Source organism: Lissotriton vulgaris, unplaced genomic scaffold (genome assembly GCF_964263255.1).
Source record: "Lissotriton vulgaris unplaced genomic scaffold, aLisVul1.2 SCAFFOLD_550, whole genome shotgun sequence".
Taxonomy (NCBI): Eukaryota; Metazoa; Chordata; class Amphibia; order Caudata; family Salamandridae; genus Lissotriton; species Lissotriton vulgaris.
Window position 1 is genome coordinate 1,038,698 of NW_028247597.1, and position 16,535 is coordinate 1,055,232.

General features: G+C 40.8%; 1 protein-coding gene across 1 annotated transcript in view; it reads right to left on the minus strand.

Moving 5' to 3' along the window:
- Nucleotides 1–16,535, minus strand: part of PIAS1 (protein inhibitor of activated STAT 1) — an 854,757-nt gene that overhangs the window by 771,821 nt on the left and 66,401 nt on the right. Inside the window, exon 2 of the mRNA XM_086949739.1 lies at nucleotides 3,332–3,773. Coding sequence (XP_086805865.1) covers nucleotides 3,332–3,770 — 439 coding nt within the window. The 5' untranslated portion in view covers nucleotides 3,771–3,773. The remainder of the gene's footprint in view (nucleotides 1–3,331; nucleotides 3,774–16,535) is intronic.

Sequence of the window (16,535 nt, forward strand, 5' to 3'; positions counted from 1 at the left end):
ATATTCTTCATATGCTATGGACATGCCCGAAGCTACATATTTACTGGGGAACGATCAAGCACACGCTACACTCCATAACAACACTTCGGATCCCTGAGGGGGCATTACCCTGTCTAATAGGGAACAGAAAACGGCCCAAAACATGTAAGGCACAATTGAAATTTACGGACCTGGCACTTGTGTTGGCGATCAGGGTGCTCACTATGAGATGGAAATCGCCCAGGGCCCCGCAGATAGAAATGTGGCGAGGCGACTTGCTGAAATGGGGCAAAGCCGAATCCGCGGCGTTGCGGGAAGAGGAGAGCAAGGGCCTTCGCAAATACCCTATAGCGCAGGACTGGGACGTAATGTTGATTGAACTAGAAGAGATAGACCTGGACAGTCCGGAAGACCCGGTGGGGTGAGCACACACATCTTGCAGGGGGCGGCTGAGACTCACGGGCACAGTGCCACTCACGGGAGTTAGACCAGGCCTGGAGCCTTTACCAAATTCCAGATACACTAAGACACCTTGGCCCGAAATGTAGAGTGTACAAGAAAGAACGACCAGGAGACAGGGGGTGGGCGGGAGGGGAGGGAGGGCAGTTGGGGACTAGTACTTATGTAAGTCAGGATTATGATAACTATAGACCATACATGGGAAACATTCAGGGACAGATATGATAATTGACTCATGATTGATATGTTATACTCCCAAACGTTTATGGTTAAGAAAATGGAAAAGACTGATGTGTGATATGATGAGAAATGGTACAGAAATGTATAATATCCTGTAATAGTCACGAATAAAGAGTTTAAAAAAAAAAAAAAAAGAGTATGTATCTACTAGTGCCCTGAAGAAGATACAGGACAGTATGGTGATCTGGTACCAAAACGCACGTCAGCAATAAATTGGGGATTCAACGACAGAATGTAGCTGTGAATACAAACAACGAGATGGAACATCTTATATACTTGATTTATGAAGAAATGTAATGCTTACATAATGATAAGAGTTGAGGATAAACATGTAATGTACTAACACATGCGAGAGATATAACAGTAGAGTATATCAAAGTTGGAAGAGACAATCACATTTGAGTGTCCTATGAAAGCACTATTGTTATGTTCATACATGAAAACCCAGTCATCATATTGTGTTCACAACTGTTTTTAATGTGGTGTAGAACGGATGGTAAGATAAGAATGACTGCACAATTTTAGGCAATTGTGGGTTGTTTTTAGGTGAAAAAGTGTCAATTTTCGGTAAACTTTTTTGTACAATCATGTATATTCACAAGATGTTTTTTTAATGAGAAGATAATGAAATAATAATAAGGTTTGAAAATATAAATAAAAAGAAATAGAGCATTTGTATGTATATTTGTTTGGCTCAACATATATGTATCACAATGTATTGAGTTTTTGACTTCTGCAATCCTCTAAATTAGTTGAGTAGGCGGTAATTTTTCATATTTACAGAGCTAATCAACATTCGCCTCAAACTTCCTAAGTGAAAATCCCTTAAATGCAGTGTCCCCACTCAACCCAAACAGTTAATTGAAGAATACAACATTTGACAATTCGGAGTTTAGTTACAGTTCAGAATGTAGCACAAACTGCAGTTTTTTTCAAATCAAGGGTGATGCACTATTACTAGTAGACAAAGGCGACCAGTCTCTCTACTCATCTTCCTTGATTTATCAGCAGCCTTTAACACTGTCAATCACAACATCCTACTCAAAACTCTGTAAGAAAAGGGATGATGAACAGCACATTACAAAGATGGTTGACTCAATTACTGGAGAGCAGAGCCAAGGTGTCCCCCTAGCTCATTTGTATCTCCAAGCGTTTGACCACACACATAAAACAAACATCTATATTCATTTCTAAGCAAACTGCACACAGCCATACCTAAAAATCTTGTCTAAAGAGGAGATACACCTACTGGGTCAAAACCCTAAAATATATCCTTTCACCTTTGAAGATAAATGCAAGGAAGACTGAATTTCTGCTGGTGGTTCATTTGCCGCCATAATGATATGCAAGAACGTTCAACATATGCACTCTTAGTTAGTGCTTCAAGTAGAAGTAGCCAGGGCCAGAAAAAACGAGCAGTAGAAGGACATTCTCAAAGAAAGGAAAGAATACTTGGGCAACACTCCAGAGAAGAGAGAAATATGAAGAGGAAATTAAGCCGGCATACACAGATATAACAGGAGCCAGCAAATAACAGTGACGCTAAAGCCAACTAATGGTAAGCAATGGGTGGGCTCCAAGTCCCCTTTGAAGTAACAACATGTTTTTCAAGCAGTAAAGCATGTGCTGCCTCAGGCAAGTCCTAAAAAGTAACTCCCTAAAAATAATTAGTGGATGAATACACGCCACCCAATCAGAAGAATGTTAAAGTGGCTATGTTCCATGGGAGGGACCAACACAAGATGGGACAAGAAAAGCCATTGAATATGAAAGCAATCAAATGCAAGTGAATGTAAAGCTAATCAACCGTAAGCAACGGATGGCTGTAAACCCATTGTAAGTTTGTGGTAAACCCAAAATAAGTCGTATGCAACTAGACAGTTAATTCGGTCTAGTAGGCGAGACCTAAAAAGAACCATTTTGCAACCATTCCCTGGAAGTGATTCCAAAATCTGGATTTCTATTTCCCAGCAAGAAGCACAAATGCATTTTTTAAAACATTCAAAGACGACCTAAAACGTTTACTTTCTCAAAGATCTGCTTAGTTAACAAACATTACTAATATATGTACGCCAAGATACACAAGATAGTCATCAACTCCCACCTCAACCCCTATGTATTCTCGGTCAAAATATGCTCTATAGCCCAATCCTCAGTAAATATTAACTGTTTGCACATCACCTTATTGACCTTACTTTAATACCCCATCCCTTGCACAATAGGGACTTCTCCCTCCATTTGTAATCTTGAGTTCGTCATTCTCTTAGAAAGTGCTCAGACACCCCGGAGTCTGGTTCACACACATAAAACTACATAAACAAAATAAAATGGATGAAGAGTATGGAGCTTTTACCTAGAAACATTCCAGTGCTAAACAGCACAAGACACAATAAAAGTATTGTAATTGCTAATGCAACCAGAGGCGCAATTTTAAAAAGCACATTCTGTTCAATTCCAAATCATATGTAAAGGCACACTAAAATCTTAGACATTGCTATCAATCTGTATCAAACAACACAACACGAGGGCATTGTGTGGTAGGAAAGGAATGGTAATGGAGACAATCAATGGGGGCAAAAAAAAAAAAAAACGAATTCACTCCTATTCATTGATAAAAAACGTTTAAAAATAATTTAGAATGCTGAACACTTACCTAGACTCGTGGGCTTTATCAGCTCATCCAGCAGATCGTAGAATGGAAGTTTCTGAAGCTTGACATCCGGATGGACAGGGTGTAGGGCAGTAGTGAGGAGGGGGAGGTCCAAGTCGTGCTTAGATCCCAGCAGAGAGACCGGAAGCAGTGGCGAGGCCGAATGCCCATCATAGGAGAGCTGTGGAATGGAGGAGGGGGACAGCGTTGCGGACATGGAACTCGAGTGGACGTTGGGGACAGATAAGTCTGCGGAAGTCATTATTTTCTGAGGGAATCTCCGCCTGTACAGTTCCTTAACTTTCATTTGGACGGCGGGGCTGCAACCAGCCTTAAGCAAGTGCAGCGCTTTGGTAAGAAGTTCGTGCTTGCGGCCGTGTTTATTCCTCCCAGCGTAGCCAAGTAGTACCTGTAGTTCTGACACTCGAAGGCTCATAACCATTTGCTTAAAGATAAATAAAGTAAACATTAGAATTTTGCAGTGGGTGCATTTAAAGAGCGTATGCGTGTTTTAAGTTACATCAGAAACATGGCAAAACATTTCTCGTGTGGTAGAAAAAGTAGGAAATTGAAAGAAGCAGACCGCACGGTGATTTAAAATGACTAAGGCTCTTATTAGGAGTTTGGCGGTGTGTGAGCAGGACACCCGCACCGCCAAACCTGTATTTGAACTGCCTGCCAGATTTGGAGTTTTTTACTGTCTGGCGGATGGTTCTTTGGAGTTCACACGACAGTGCCTATGAAATAGGCACCACAATGGGAACATCAAAATCAGTACCTGCGCAGCATGGTATGTTGCAATCCATGCCGTGCCGGTACTGCAGTGTATGCACACTGGGGGGGCACAACTTGTGCCCCCCTGAATGCACCCCATGGCGCAGAGGCCCCCTTTGTTTCCTCCATGCCACACTTTCCATGGAAGTCAAAAACATGGTGGTAAAGTAACTTGTAACATGCTTAACAGGGCTGCAGTGACCCCTCCAAGCATACTGTGGCCTCAAGACCACCGTGCCACCGCAAGGGATCTCTGATCCTTGGTAGTTGCTGTGGGCTCAGCGCGGACCGACCATCCTGGTCACAATAGGGCAATCAGGAGATCGCCACTGCTGCACTCCCGCGAGTCAGACCGCCAGACTTGTAAAAAAACTCTAAGCCATTTAGAAATCTAGAGAACAGGGGTACAGCATGCAGCCCAACTGTTAAATAGCCAGGATGTACCCCTGCTCATGGGGAGGGCATGTATAGTTAAAATGCATGTTTTTTTTAACAGATATGAAACGTGGATAATATTTTGGTTTACCAAGGAAACGACAAATCACACAGGAATTGTACTCTGGTAGCAAATCCCTAAATGCTCTGATTAAACTTGTGCAAGGGACTAAAGGAGAAAATCCTGAATCCACAGTGCCAATTAGAGCCTTGCCAAGAAGGCAGGCTTCAAGGCTAAATATTTATACCACCAACAAGACGGTTCCGATCTTAAAATCTTTATCTGCAGCAACTTTTCATTTGTTACAAACACCCCACCTTACCTTGCATTTGCAAAGGTTCTCATGATAGTAATCCATGGATACAGATAATCAGAGTTGATCGAAAAACAATGTTGAGAGGAGTGACAACAATAAAAATAGACAACGTGGGCACAACTGACTAGATTCACTAACTGTAGACCAGTACAACTTACGTTTTTAGGGGCTATTGACACACAACTGAACACTTCCTTGACATTAGAAACATGGAGTTGTAGTGCAACTGAAAAAGCGGCAATGCGAGAGCGGTCACACAGTGTAGATATCCGGACTAAAGAGAGTAAGCTAGACCGAATCCGAATCCTAGAAAGCAGAGGCAATTTCAGCAGTGCCACATAACTCCAAGTCATCATAAAATAGCTACAGATATTCAGGGCAAGACAACAGATATCAATAACAATTGTTATTTAATATTGTTGCAATGACTGTTAGCATTTACTGGTTCTTCCAGATTCTAAATCATTACCCAACAATGACAAGGAAGTACCAGAACCCGCTTGCCAGCATAAAAAGAGAACACTTAAAGACACATAAAAGCAGCTCCGTCACACATGGCAAACGCTTTTCTCTTTCAGCATACATGGAAGCCCATGTACCACCTAAACCCACCCATAGAGTAAAAAAATACCAGTCCTGAAATATGACCAATTAGGTGATGTGAAGTGTAACTTTCAGGCAATTGCTATTTCCAAGCAAAAGGGTACTGGCCAAATAGTCATGAGTATATACTTAAAGTAAAAGTTATGAAACAAAGCAACTGGGCAAAAGACCAGGTCATCCTGCTCTGAACTGTCCTTACAACAACTGCAAGAGGCCATCAAATATATAACAGAGAATAAGGGTAAATATATATTTTTTTAAATAATTGAAAAGCAGAGTATCTTGCTGGATCTTTACGGTTAAAGGGGTTAATTTAACTAAACAAGACTCGGTGTCAGAAAATAGGCTGCAGAAAGTCTATATACCTCGTTGATTTTTTCACATTTTGTTGTGTCAAAGTATAGAAACTTCATGCATTTAAATGAAGATCTTTCACTTCTATTGTTCATACTAGTAAGGAGAAAAGGTTTGTAAACGATGTATTAAAAATACAAAACTAAAATAAAGTCACTGGTTATTTACTACAAGTGATATTAAAGGCTTTTAAAATGTTTTGTGCCCTCGCCCTATTCGGTCCCTTCCCCAACATTGCGGCTCATTTGAAAGCTGCTGTGTGTTCATTAAACCTGGGCGTAGTTGCGCTACACGTAGATCGCGTAGTGTATAGTAGAACAAACTACGCACGCTCCGCGAGCATAGTACTTCGCCCAGGGTTAGTGTTCATGGTGAAGCATGCGCTTTGAAATACACTAATTTATTTTTTTTCAAACCTAGAGGGGCGTCTGTATATATTCTAAAATTATGTGGATTACTGCCATTTAAACAGGGTGAATGCAAATTAATATAGGACTGGGAAAACAAGGGTGTGACACTTAGCCAACCAAGGTGTTTTAAGTATTACTTGGAAGCGGTTGTGTAAAATGTGTAAAGAAATGAAAATATGTTACTACAAAGAAGAGGATAATGTGAATACAGTGCAGGGTTTCTACAGACATTGTATAGTTATCAGGAAGGATAGAAAGCCAGCATTCAGTCAAGAATATGATCCTGCGTAGAGATCCGTTCGTTCAGTCAGGAACATACTAAAGTATTTTCTTATGGCCTGGTTCACATAAATGGGCCCTCATAAGGAGATATTTCCCCAGAATTTGCATACAGGAAATGTTTGTGCCTGAAAACGAAATGCTGTGAAGTATACTTGATTGCACTTGCGCCACCAAAGAAATGGATAATCATATCACAGAATAAACTTAATAACAACAATTGTTTATTCTTATTTTCCATTAAACCTTCCTTTTACAGGATTCTTTCATGCAAACCTCTTTTTTTTTTTTTTTTTACGAATAAATGGATGAAAGTTGACTTGACTCACTTATCAGCCGCAATAGCACACAGGGAGTTAGGGATCCCCTACCATGAAGATTTGATAAAGGTTAGGCCAATTTTAGCCTGGCTTAAAATCTGGATAAACCCAGAGGCGAGCCTAAGCAGGGAAATATTGAAGGACTGCTTGGGCAGAGAAAAATGGTCGCGAATCCCATGGCTCAGTTATGTAAAATCTGTACTGGTAACTCTGGGCCTAGGAAATCTTTTTATCGATCCGACAGCGATCATCCCCCAGCATAAGACAATTGTTAAAAAAGCGTTTTTTGCACACAAAGCCGCACAGAGAATAGAACAAGAAAGGGCTAAAATCACGGTGTGCGCAAATACCCTTGTAAAGACTACTGAAGGAATGGAACCTTACTTATATTTGCTACACAATGCACAGGAAAGGTTTTTAATGACCCGTTTTAGGCTCAATTTTTTACCATATTTATTGGGATCACCATTAGGGTATTCACTTACTATTGAGCAGAAGGGAACCTGCGGCTGCGACAATAGGTCTCCGCAGGATTCCCTTCATTTTGTATTGATATGTCCATTTTATTCTGAACCCAGGCGTAGATTCTTGGTAGACATTTTGAAAAAATCAATTATAAAATGTGCTAAAGAGGCTTTGATTTTTTTCCAACAGGCGTCGGACCCCCTTACATTGTGCTGTATTATTAATTTTATTAAAGTAGCTGTCCGACTAAGAGCAACTAGAGGGGAGGGGGGAATTGTGAGAACTGTGAGAACTCTGTGATTGTTTTTAATGGATCATAATGTTTTATTCATTTCACTGGGACTTTGCTGTTGCACTTACATCAGTCAGGTTAGATGTTAATTTGATGGTTTGTTTTTTAAAAAAATGAACTCCATGTATATTGAATGTTTGTACTTTTATGGTGATTTTTAATCATCGAATAAAGAATCCAAATGAAAAATGAAATGACTTGACTCACTGGAATTACTGACAATTTCAGCTACAGCATTTCCCCAGTTGGAATATGAGACAGGATAGCCAGATTCCGAACTAGGAGAGTGTCAGGTATTGCTGCACATGGATTTGAATTGCTGTCACCTCTATCAGTGGAAGGGTGTAGGTCTCTTTCAAGAAGAAATGCATAAGTAAATAAAGATCAGTCTCAAAATTGGCAATTTCTTAAAAGGCTCACTAAATTCAGTAAATCAATAATAGAATTAAGGTCACCCACTCCTGGAAACAAAACTTAATATTTCACCTGGGACAACGATGGAAGCAACAATATCCTAGCAATACACAGGCTGCAGTACTTTCATCATCATGCAAACAAGGCCTAATAGTGCCAACAAAAGGGAAAGCAGGAAGCGCACAAATCACATAACAACACTACACTTTCAGAATTTCTTATACGTCTCGAAGGCAAGGTCGTAGAACAACAAATAATACAAATACAGTGCCAGAAAAAAACTACAGCAAGGCTTTGCACATATTAGCAAAAGCCAACCAGCTTTTTTCAAAAAATGGGAGGGAAAAAAACCCAGCAGAAAAGGAAACCTGGATTCGATTACATGGCTACAGACACTACAACAAAGCTGACGGGAATTCCAACATACCACTCATGTCCATCTGTTTCGAGATGTGTCTCCATGATTTAATCCACTGCAAATAAGGTGGGATGCACTAATGACAAGTTGGAGGACACACTATAGTTTTCCACATAATTTTTGTATCAGGTCTCTTCTAATTAATATCAACGGGCAGTATACAGGTACAGTTGTTCTGTCTGCCCCCTTGTCCTTCTCTTCCACTCAATCAATACAGAGGCTCAAAAGAATACAACAGTAATTCAACTCAAGTTTAGGGTTTTTAGGACACCAATAAGGAATTTACGGTCACCCTTTGACCATCATTACTAGACTTAGCTCACCTCTATTTTGTTATTTCCAATTAACATCTTGCAGAGTGATTGAGGGCACACTAGGGCCAGTGACCCCTCATTCAACTATTGCAATACTGCTTATCATACCTTCTCAAATTTCCTCTACCATTTAGGTCCCAAGATAGCCTTTCCATCACAGTCTGTGACCATAGTGTGCTTGGTGATACTTTGCTTTCCCTTTTCAAAGATATCAACTCCCTAATATCAAATACGTATTCACAATTGGCCTCCAATCAGCTTTAGATAACGTTTTCAAATCAGGGGTCAAAGAATCAGTACTGCTGTGTCTGAGGGAACTTGATACCCCATATTTCTTTCATATGGCTTATTTTCTTCCAAAAGGGTTATATTACAGGACAGTTCCACTACACATGTAGTACATTCCCTTCCCGACTACACTGACACCAGGTTTCCCCCATTCCGATTTCTATACATTATCTTAGTTGTAATGGGGGTTATGTACCACCAACTCATTGTTTTAGCTGCTGCAACGCTTCTTACAGATATCTACCCTATAGTTCCCGAAATTTCATATGATGATAGTTCTACCCAGTATCTGGTCCCACTCATCTTCTGAGTCCATGTAGGTAAAACCCAAATAGATACTAGAAATCAGACATTTCACTGAGGTATACATAGTAAAATTATTTTCAAAGGCAGAGAAGTCTCTAGTGCCACCAACCTTATTCTGAGGCCAAGACCTACTGACCTGCCCGTTTTAAATGGCCTTATTCACCCCTGTGGAATAGATTTCTTAACGTCTTACAAACCCCCTGGCTTCGTCTGCAGAAATTCTGTTAGAAGACAGTTTATAAAAAGTGCAGTGAAGGGGAACAGAAATTATGTAAGGCTGACTCTTTAGAACTGTATCCTATAAGCCAATCTTTTACAATATACTGATTGCTACTGCTTTAACTTACAAAAAACCATACCCCAAAAATTTGATTTAACATATTGAATTGCAGAGGGTCTCTAAGCACTGCTTTGCAAGTCACTTTTGATATCTTGCCTGCCAAAAATTAGACGGATGGAGCATGTGGAATGGTGGATCCTAATCAGCATTGATTCTAGATGATACAGAAGAATACAGTGAAGCCACTAGACTGTGAAACCGAAGAATAATAGGCATTCATGTGTGCTAGAGCAGTGGACATCTGCAATGTTGCCGCAATGCTATTTTGCAAGTTAATTCAGGTTATTGGTGGTTCAGAGCTCACAATAATAGTAACAAATAATCTATTGAGTGGAAGTTCAAATTACATTTCCTTCCATTCACACCAGTAGTAATCTTGAAATCATAGTACATGACATGAAATCAATACATGTAGCGAAAAGGTTTGTATTCATATCACTCTTTATTAATTTTCTTCATAAAAACACGCCATTGCACAGTAGCCAATGGTTTCCGTCCTACTCTGACTTCTTGAGGGAGAGTTTGTGTGCTCAAGGGGGAAAAATACGTTTTGTGGCATTTGCTTGTGTTCCGCAACAGGATTAGATTATATGCCCATACAGTTTACTTCCATGTTGCATACATGTTTCTAACTTGCGTCACGCAGCAACTGAGATTGGAACGGTGCCTATAATCAGTAGATAAGTAAATCCACTGTCGTATTTCATGTGACTTTTCTCCCAAAAACCTTTGAAGTGGGAGTCAAGAGAAGATTCTCCTTTGATGGGAAGGGAAGGGGGTTGGGCCTTGATGAAAGAATAGCAAACTGAGTGAGGTGCAGCAGCAAGAGGAGCTCAAAAAAGTAAATTTCATCTATAAAACTGATTGGCAAAATTCACCAAATATCTGATCATGAAGTGAGCCCAGGAGCCCCAAAAGCTCAGTACAAATGTTATAGAAAACCCAAAAGCTAGGACAGAATCAACATTAGTTATGTCGGGTAAATCCCCTATGGCTCACAAATTACACATATCTATCAATATAGTCAAAGAATGCCTGCAGGATGTGTGTATTTTGCAATGTAATATACACAAAATACATAACTGCTGCAGGCATACTTTGACCACTGACTGACTAGACAGTTATAATTATTCAGCTACAAGTATCTCTAATTAAGAGCAAATACATTTCACTAATAAAAACCTTTTCTAGAATTCTAGAATGCAGCCTTACACTATAGCAGAAACTAGCAAGGATGCTTTTGTTCCACATCTATGCGAAGATTTAATGTGTCTGTCTTCCCAATACATTTGTTTTGTAAATAGGCCAGTTATTTTCGATCAACATTTACCAAGATGTGATTCTAACATCCAGGGCAACATATTCAACTAACACATGTGAAATCACTGTTGGCAAATGTTGAAGCATCCTCCATGTTCATCACATTATATTCATTCAGAAGGGATTTTCTTATAGGTCATTTGTCAAACTGCTATGTAAAATAAAACGAATTAAAAATGAGTTCACAAGCTAAATCTTATTAATTCATCCCTTTTGGTTCATTCTACTTAAATTTGCTGAGAATTCTGTACCCATCACCCCCACCCCTCCCCAGCTAAGCTATAGTATCACAGAAGCAACTGTAGTTTCAACCAAAAGTGGTGAAACCTGAAAAACAAAGCAATTGCTTGTTCCATGAGCCAAAGCCTTTATTCAATAGGACTCAAAAATGTAGAGAGTCTGTAGGCGCCTTGTTTAAAATATCATCAGTGAACTGAAGCAGACAGCTCGCCCCCTTGTCAGAAATTTATAAGAGAATCATACAGTTATCAATGTATGGGTGCTGAAGTTTGGGGGTTTGCCAACACTCTGCAATTGAAGGAGAGTTGTAGCTTCTGCGGTCCTTTGCGTTAACCTCTTTCATGCTCTAGTTTTGTATGTCATGAAGAGCTGGGTATTTAATTTAGTGGCGATTATATTAAACTTGCCTCACTTATTCTCTGGCTGGCTAAATCCACAAGCAAATCTCAACTATCTAATCATCAATGATGTTTAACTTATGATAAGGGCCTTAAAATATCATGGCTAACCTATGTCAATGAAAACTGTTACAAGTTAGTAAACTTGCTGGTGCTGTGCACTGTTCACTAGGTCCTAAAACCCAAAAATCTCTTAAACCATACCGTATTGTAAATACAAAACAACTTCAACCATATTTTGTTTAAACAAACTTCATTTTTTCTTGTGTTTATATATCATTAATGTATTCAATGCAGCAATATATACATTGTACAATTATAATGAGTATCACTCTCTAAACATAAGCAGTATAACTACATTTGTTTAAATGCACAAACAATAAAAATACATCAATCCTGTATGTGCCCGATGCATTTCGGGACGTAGTAGTCCCTTCCTCAGGGGCCAACCTACAAAAAAAGGTTTTATTAACAAACTTATTCTACAACTTAAATTTACTGCACAATGGCAACGTTACCCAATGCACCACATCAACACCATATTATGAGCTAATAGAACATGTGCTCTCAAGTGACTATTGTGCTATTGACTTACTGTAATTGCTGGCATAGAAAATAGTATGGTGATGTCCTTTCATTGCCTCTACCTACTGTGTGAAATAAGTTAGAACACGTGTGCACCCATGAGCGTGTATAGTCAAGAATAATAACTCAAAGCCCATAGAACAATACTCCCTATATCCCCAATTATAATACAAACTATTACCTTGTAAAAGGAGAGTACTGTCTCACGGTAAAAATAAGTCCCTGTGATTGAAAAAAAGGATAGATATTAAAAAGAGCAGTCCTCAACGTTAAGCCACGCGACCAAAATATTACTAAAACTCCATCAAGCTCACCTGCGCACTAAAAACTGTCTTGCTATTCGACTTGGTGTATTGCACTGAAAAAAGACGGACAGCATAAATAAATCGTGCTGTAAAGAATATTATCATGCTATACAGAACAATATGGGACAAATATAGAATGCCAGAACCACCCTTATCATGTGGGGTGAACCCCCTTTTTACTGTGACCTATGTCAAAGCATATTTTGAGAGCTTAGGGTTGTCCCATCATTGTAATAACCTCTTTGCTGTCTGAAAGATTGACAGGTCAAAATTAAAATTATTCTTTAGGGCTTGAAGGAACTTGGATCGGGAATAGGTCAAACTAAAGAAACACACAGTTGGAGATTATTTTTGTTACAAATGACCCAAGGCACTGAGCTTCAACTGTTTAGGTAGGCATTGGGGGGGAAAGGGTTCTCGACACGATTTAGGTTAGGGGTCATGTGCTCCGAAATTTGTTTCCCTGTGGGTCAATATGACTGTGTAAGTATTTGTATATGTCCTTGTGACGGGCACTAGGGTCCAAACACCGCTGCACTTTGGGGGTTTTTCTGCACAATTTTGACCAATGTAGACCAACTTTTATTTTTTTTTTACAAATGCTGAAGAGGGGAGAAAGTTTGTTCGGCTGTTGCATATTGTTAAAAATCTGATGTGAAATGTCGGGGGTTCAATGCTTTAATGTTTGAATTTGGTGTGCTTTTAAGGGTCATGCCAGCGATGGCATTTATAGAGCATGCGCTCTTGCTTGAGAGACGTTATTGTTTACAAACAGTTCTTGGAGCCAGCCCATTGCTTACAGTTTATTGGCTTGTCTCCCTCTTCTTTGAAGCCTCTTTAACCCCTTCGCTGCGGCGGCTATTCCGCCGCAGCGCTAAAGGGGCGGGGCGGCCGCATGCTGGTGACAGAACCGCTCCGTCACCAGCCGCGGTTGAGCTATGCTGGTGACGGAGCGGTTCCGTCATGACCCGCCCCGCTCTTTAGAACGCCCGCGCAGGCGCGAAATCAGCGCCGCGCAGGCGCGGCGGCTGGGCCATGACGGAACCGCTCCGTCATCAGCACAGCGCACCCGCAGCTGATGACGGAGCGGTTCCGTCATCAGCATGCAAAGGGTTAATTAGCTAGTGCTGCCCAAACATCACTTTCGATTCTTTCTGTGGAGCAGGGACCGGCGTTTGAAATAATCTATGCTCATCCGCTACTTGCGCTATGATTGAGGCACTATTTACACTCCCCCTTTGTTTTTTATTGTGCAACATGACTTAAAAAAAAAAACAATGCCATTGATGCTGACCACGTTATGGCACTTTTTTTGGTGCTGTTTACGGCTAGGTTTCTGCATAACAAAGAAGGGGAGGCACCGCAAATCTGCATAACAAAGCAGGGGAGGCACTATAAATCTGAAAACCCATCAATTCAGGAGTGTGGCATAAGTTGATTTCCGTTTGTCCTTTCTCTGCTGGTTCCCATCGCGCCAGGATACTCTCAAGTAACAGAGCGCGTTATAAAATGGTTTATACATACATACTGCAGCTATTTACCTGGTAATTTGGTACGGCGCTTCCTTCCCTTCTTGAAATCTGTTCCAGCCAATACTTTGATTGATGTACTATTATTCTTGACCTCTTCCCCTTTTTTGTTTTCATTTAATATTTTTTAACTGCAACATGATACCATTTATGCAGGCTGTGTCACCGTACTTCTTTTTACACATGTAAAGGGTGTAGAGCGGCAAAGGAGTAAAATCAACCAAGAAACGTCTGAGTTGGAGCAGCTTTTGCTGGTCCTTCAGTTGTGAGATTACAGGTGAATGTCAGGTAAAAGGATACTTGTTTACAGGTGCAGGCCACGTCATCTCAACCCACTAATACTTTTTTTAGAACTGTATGTTGCCTTTTTGGTTGAAATGTTTTTACACTTGCGTTAGCCTGAAGCAACAGCACATGCGTCGAAAGTGCACCTTAACCAGAACAAAAACACTCTATAATTAGGCTTTTCTATTTTCAGTTGCCATTTTTGGTAAATTCTGTGGTGGGGTTTTTCCAGTGATTTTAATACCTTAAAACAGTGATCAGCAGTGGTTACACATTTCCACGCTGTTAAAAACAGAAACCGTGTTTTTCCGGTGCCTATGGAACATTTTGCTTTTATTATTGCTTGCTTTCCTCACTGAAAGTGCATGGTATATAACCAGTGTACATGAGGTCCAAATACATTTTTACAAATTAAGCTTACTGTATTACATCCTAAAATACTTCAGTGAGTCTTTTGTCAAGTGCGATTGCTCTTTCCTTATGTAGATTTTTATCTGTGAAAAAGCCAACTCAACAGTTGCACTTGAGACGGGCCAGTCACACTTTGCTAACTCTGGCCACCAACATAGCTTTCCATGTTAATACTGACACACCTGACGATTGTGATTCTCTGGGTCAGATTCTACAACCTATGCGCATTGAACTGGGAGCATTAGCACTCAGAGTTATTGAAGAGGTTAAAATGCAGCAGTGCTTTTCAAGAATGCAGTAGAATGTACTTTCTTTCACATCACTATCAATATGTGACTGAAAATCCTCACTTTTCTTGCCTTTGGCATCATCAATAAGCAAATATTCTGTGAACATTTGCCACATGTATAAAATAGTATTCACAGCCTGTAGGACTGAGAACCACTGGCTAAATGATACAGTTGGGATGAATCTTTCTTCGATGCCACACAAAGCAAAACATGAGAAATACATGAGTTTTAGTTCCTGCGCATTACAAAATTGTGCACCAGAATGGACTACAAAGTCCTTTTAGCATAGCATATAGAAAATGACAAGGATCTCTTAAAGGGAAGCAGTTCAACTCATGTTTCGATTACGACATGTCATCGCCCAGCTTTTTCATAATCATAGCTGAATCACTACAAATGCAAACAATAGCGCTCCAATCTTTTGTTGAATTTGGTAAGAACTTTTTGCAGCAGCATTCCAAGTGACACTGTTTTCCAAACATCTGGTTCTTGGTGACAGCACTCTTTTCACATATATCCATCATTGCAACTTGCATTGAATGTTTAAAGCCTGGGGGCGTGGTTTGGACGCCGAGGGAAATGGCGGCTTAGGGCTCCTCTCCTCCCGTGACGAGGCTTCCCTAACGGATTTGGAACCTTTCTCAGCGATCAAGCATCGGATCCCCTCCCGGATTCGTGAATCGGAGAGTGAGGGGCTTCTGATGGCCTGAGTTTTGTGCACCGACGCAGCCTAGAAACACCATATCCTGCGAAGTTCTGGAGCGCTCCCGCGCTCGACACCGGTGAGAGCACGAGGGCAAGACGGCTGCAGCGGAGGTCGGAGGCGGGCTGACCGATTATCCAAACGCGGAACTCTTATGTCTAAAAAGCCCGGTTAAGACTGTGAAAAGGTGTCGGAACCCCCATGGCACAAAAGTGAGTACCATCTACTGCTGTCTCAGACGCCATTAAGCCGACCCGACATGCAGACCTCTACCAAGATGGCGGGCGCAGGTCCTTTCACAAGGGAGTCGGCATAGCATATGCATCGTGCATGAAGCTGCGCTAGTTCTACAGTGCAGCGGCCAAACGGAGGGTCTCTTAGCCTCATAAATGCAAGCCTGGCATTAAGACTACTTTTTGTCACTGATTGGAAGCGTGTGAGTGGCGGCTCCCGACACGATACAGAGACGTCCTGCCCTGCGTGCTGCCATAGGATTCACCGTCACACACACCATACCGCTGTGAACACTGTAATCGTGCGGTCAGTAACCAGAAACAGCTGTGGCAGACTAGTTGTGCAAGATTGCGATGTTAACTGAGGCTGAGGTTTGACATTAATGTTGTGGGTCAAAGTCGCCTGCTGCAGGAAAGACGTATTGGTGCCCAGGAATAGATGCCAGAAATCAACGACCCAAAGAGAGCAAGTCTATACAGTGCTAATGTGTGACTACTGTTTACCCTTTTAATAACAGTCAATGCAAGAGATGAGCACTGTGTGCTACCATTAATGTCTGGTTGCCATGAGGGAGGGGT